This window comes from Notamacropus eugenii, chromosome 1 (assembly GCF_028372415.1).
Source record: "Notamacropus eugenii isolate mMacEug1 chromosome 1, mMacEug1.pri_v2, whole genome shotgun sequence".
Classification (NCBI taxonomy): Eukaryota; Metazoa; Chordata; class Mammalia; order Diprotodontia; family Macropodidae; genus Notamacropus; species Notamacropus eugenii.
The window spans coordinates 146,417,822-146,420,465 of record NC_092872.1 but is presented as its reverse complement, the minus strand read 5'-3'; the positions used below and the strand labels follow the sequence as shown (position 1 = coordinate 146,420,465).

Below are 2,644 nucleotides of genomic sequence, written 5' to 3'. Positions count from 1 at the left end.
CTAGTAGATTGTAAGTTGTAATGTTTGCTGAATTTGTTCAGAGTGAATATCTTTTGCTGTGTGGTTCTTATGAGAGCCAGTGCATTTCTATTAGAAAGTGGGAAGGAGGGATCCAAGAAGGCCCTCCAGGGAGGTCATTAACTAGACTGATACGGAACACCATTTTCCCCCACCCCCATGGCCCAGTACTCCACTTAAAAACCAATGCTTTCTTGTTTGGATGTTGAAAATGGATCAGAATGCTATGAATTGGTTACGTAAGTAGAAATCAGTTTAATTACTTTGGTTTCCTTTAATAGGAAAGCCTATTTTTCGACATGATTCTAAATTAGAAATAAAACAAATATCTGAGTAAAAATAAAGAAAACTTTATTTCTTTTTCCAAAATAGCCGCCAGCGCCCGCGCTGCCCGGGTTCACAGAAAGCACCAGGAGGGCAGGAGGGACGCCGGGCCACCGTCAGAGCAGCACGGAGCTCAGCTCCAGCTCTCCCCGGCCCAGCAGACGGTCCCGCTCCAGGCCCCGGCCCTTGTTCTCCGCCTTGACCCTCACGGCCGTGCGGCGCAGGTCCTCCTCGGACAGGCCGTCGAAGAAGAAGTCCTCGTTAAAGACCGGGTTCGGGCTCCGCCGGACCACGGCGCTGCGCCGCTTGCGCGTCTTGCCCGGGGGCACCAGGGTGAAGCTGACCCTGCAGCCGATGGCCCCCGGCTCGGCCGTGCCGCTGTACAGACCCTCGGCCCGGAGCAGGCGGATGCGCAGCCGCCGGGACACCGGGCAGTAGTGGGCGGCCAAGTGCAGGGCGCCGCCGTCGCGGCCCAGGGGCACGGTGCTGCGGCCCTGCAGGCGCTGCTGCAGCGGGCCCGGAGGGGCCGGGGCGTCCCGGACGGCATCGCAGTCCTCGTCCTCGTCTTCAGCGCTGGAGACAGAGCGGGCGCGGGCCAGAACGCGGCTGCCACCGGCTCGCAGCGCCCGGCCCCAGAGCGCGTCCGGGGCCCGGAGGAGGCGGCGGCGGCGGCGGCGGCAGCGCGGGCGGCTCCCGGAGCGCGGGGCGGGGGCGTCCCGGGGCGGCGGGGACGCGCAGGGGGACGAGCTGGCAGAGGAGGAGGGGGACGAGGCGGAGCCCGGGCCGTCCCGGGCGCCCCTCTGCCCTCGGGGGTGGCACGGACCGCCGCCGCCGCAGTAGGTGTGAGCCCGAGGCCTCAGCAGCGGAGCGGGCCGGGACTGCAGGAGCAGGGCGGCAGCGGCTGCGGAGCCCCCGAGGAAGAGGGACTCCTTGCGGCGGGTGTTGGGGCTCTCCAGCAGGACGCAGAAGCCGTAGGAGGTGGGCCGGCGGGGCAGGTGCGGCAGCGAGAGGGCGGCCTGCGAGCGCGGGTCCCAGTCGGTGAGGTCCGGGTCTTCCCTGGCCCCCGCGAGCGCTGGCCGCGGCTGTTGCTCACCTGTGCTGCTGCTTGAGTTCCAATCATGCGGCCACATGTCAGGTTCCGCAGTGCAACGTCGAGGAGTGGAGGTAGAGGCACCAAGAGGCCGGACAGGAACGGTGTGGGAAGGTAGCCGGGGTGGGATGCAGAAAGCCGGAATGCGGCCCGGAGTGAGCACGTTGCAGAACGGAGAGATTGCCGGACTCTTGGACGCGATATCCACCGCTGCCTTCCCGGGCTCCAGGGCCGTGCGCACCCCGGTGGAGTCGCGGAGTTTCTCTAAAAATCTCATTTCCCTGACTCTGAGGCAGGGGGGAGCTTAGAAATTCTCCTACTGAAGACAAAGAGACTTGGTGTGAGCTTCCTTCCCCAGAGACAGACCATCGGGTCCCCTTCCCCCACTGTCCCAATCGACTGAAAAACTCCTGAGCCCAGAGTCCTGAGCAGACACACACAGAAACAAATTTATCCATGTGTGATCTCAGATAAATACTTTCTCAATAGTGCGATCGGTTACCTTTTAATATTCAAGTGTTTCCTCCCTTTCCTTCAATCACCCGCAGCTTTGACCGCTGAACTGCTACTCACTGGTCTTTTAACAAGCTCTGACTTGGGCTTTTTGCTTCAGCACTGGAGTGAGGGAGAGCTGATACGTTCTCTTATATCCTGGCCCCAAAGGGACCACCCAGTGGAGAAAGCGGATCAGCCGATCCTTCAGGAAAAAGGCTGGCCAACTCCGCCTCTTACCTCACCAGAGAGGCTAAATGAGGGTAATGCGCTCTAGGTCGCTGAAGTTCAAATTCTTCACAGTTGACTGCTTTGGGAAAAGGAGTTGTACTCGCATCCGGGAAGAGACAACTTTCAAAGTTGTTTTAAAAGAATAGGTTTTCCAGTCACAGATTAGGAATTATTAATAGCTGCTGAATTCCCCACCATTCTTGGAAAGGAGGCACACCTTGGCAAATTTCCTAGCATATGGAGAGAGTGAGGCAGAGCAAGGAAATAGGAAGTGAGCTGAGTTCTCTTATGCTTCAGATACAATTACACGCCCAACTGTGCTACAGTGCAACACCTGAGACCCAGAAATTGATTACACTTTATGCCAGCAACTGTCAAAGCTAGTTTCCCTCCACTCTGCCTAATGCAAACATCCATTAAGCGTAATCAGCAGCCTCAGAATTTTTAAAATAACTTTAAAATTTTTTTTCAGTTATCAGAAGCATTTTC

General features: G+C 58.0%; 1 protein-coding gene across 2 annotated transcripts; it reads right to left on the bottom strand.

Moving 5' to 3' along the window:
- Positions 1 to 348: 348 nt before the first annotated feature.
- Positions 349 to 2,346, bottom strand: LOC140508441 (C2 calcium-dependent domain-containing protein 4B-like). 2 transcript variants are annotated; one of them, XM_072616384.1, is made up of 2 exons: positions 1,935 to 2,346; positions 349 to 1,748 (listed from the first exon to the last, which is right to left on the bottom strand). In XM_072616384.1, the coding sequence occupies exon 2, from the start codon at positions 1,707 to 1,709 to the stop codon at positions 459 to 461; it is 1,251 nt and encodes a 416-aa protein (XP_072472485.1). In that variant the 5' UTR covers positions 1,710 to 1,748; positions 1,935 to 2,346; the 3' UTR covers positions 349 to 458. The 2 variants fall into 2 exon arrangements, with proteins under 2 accessions (XP_072472485.1, XP_072472476.1); XM_072616375.1 differs by having other exon boundaries at positions 349 to 1,751; positions 1,935 to 2,345.
- Between the last annotated feature and the right edge of the window lie 298 nt (positions 2,347 to 2,644).

Excerpts from the sequence above, each read along its gene's own strand:
- LOC140508441 (XM_072616384.1), bottom strand. The coding sequence starts at position 1,709 with ATGAGATTTTTAGAGAAACTCCGCGACTCCACCGGGGTGCGCACGGCC.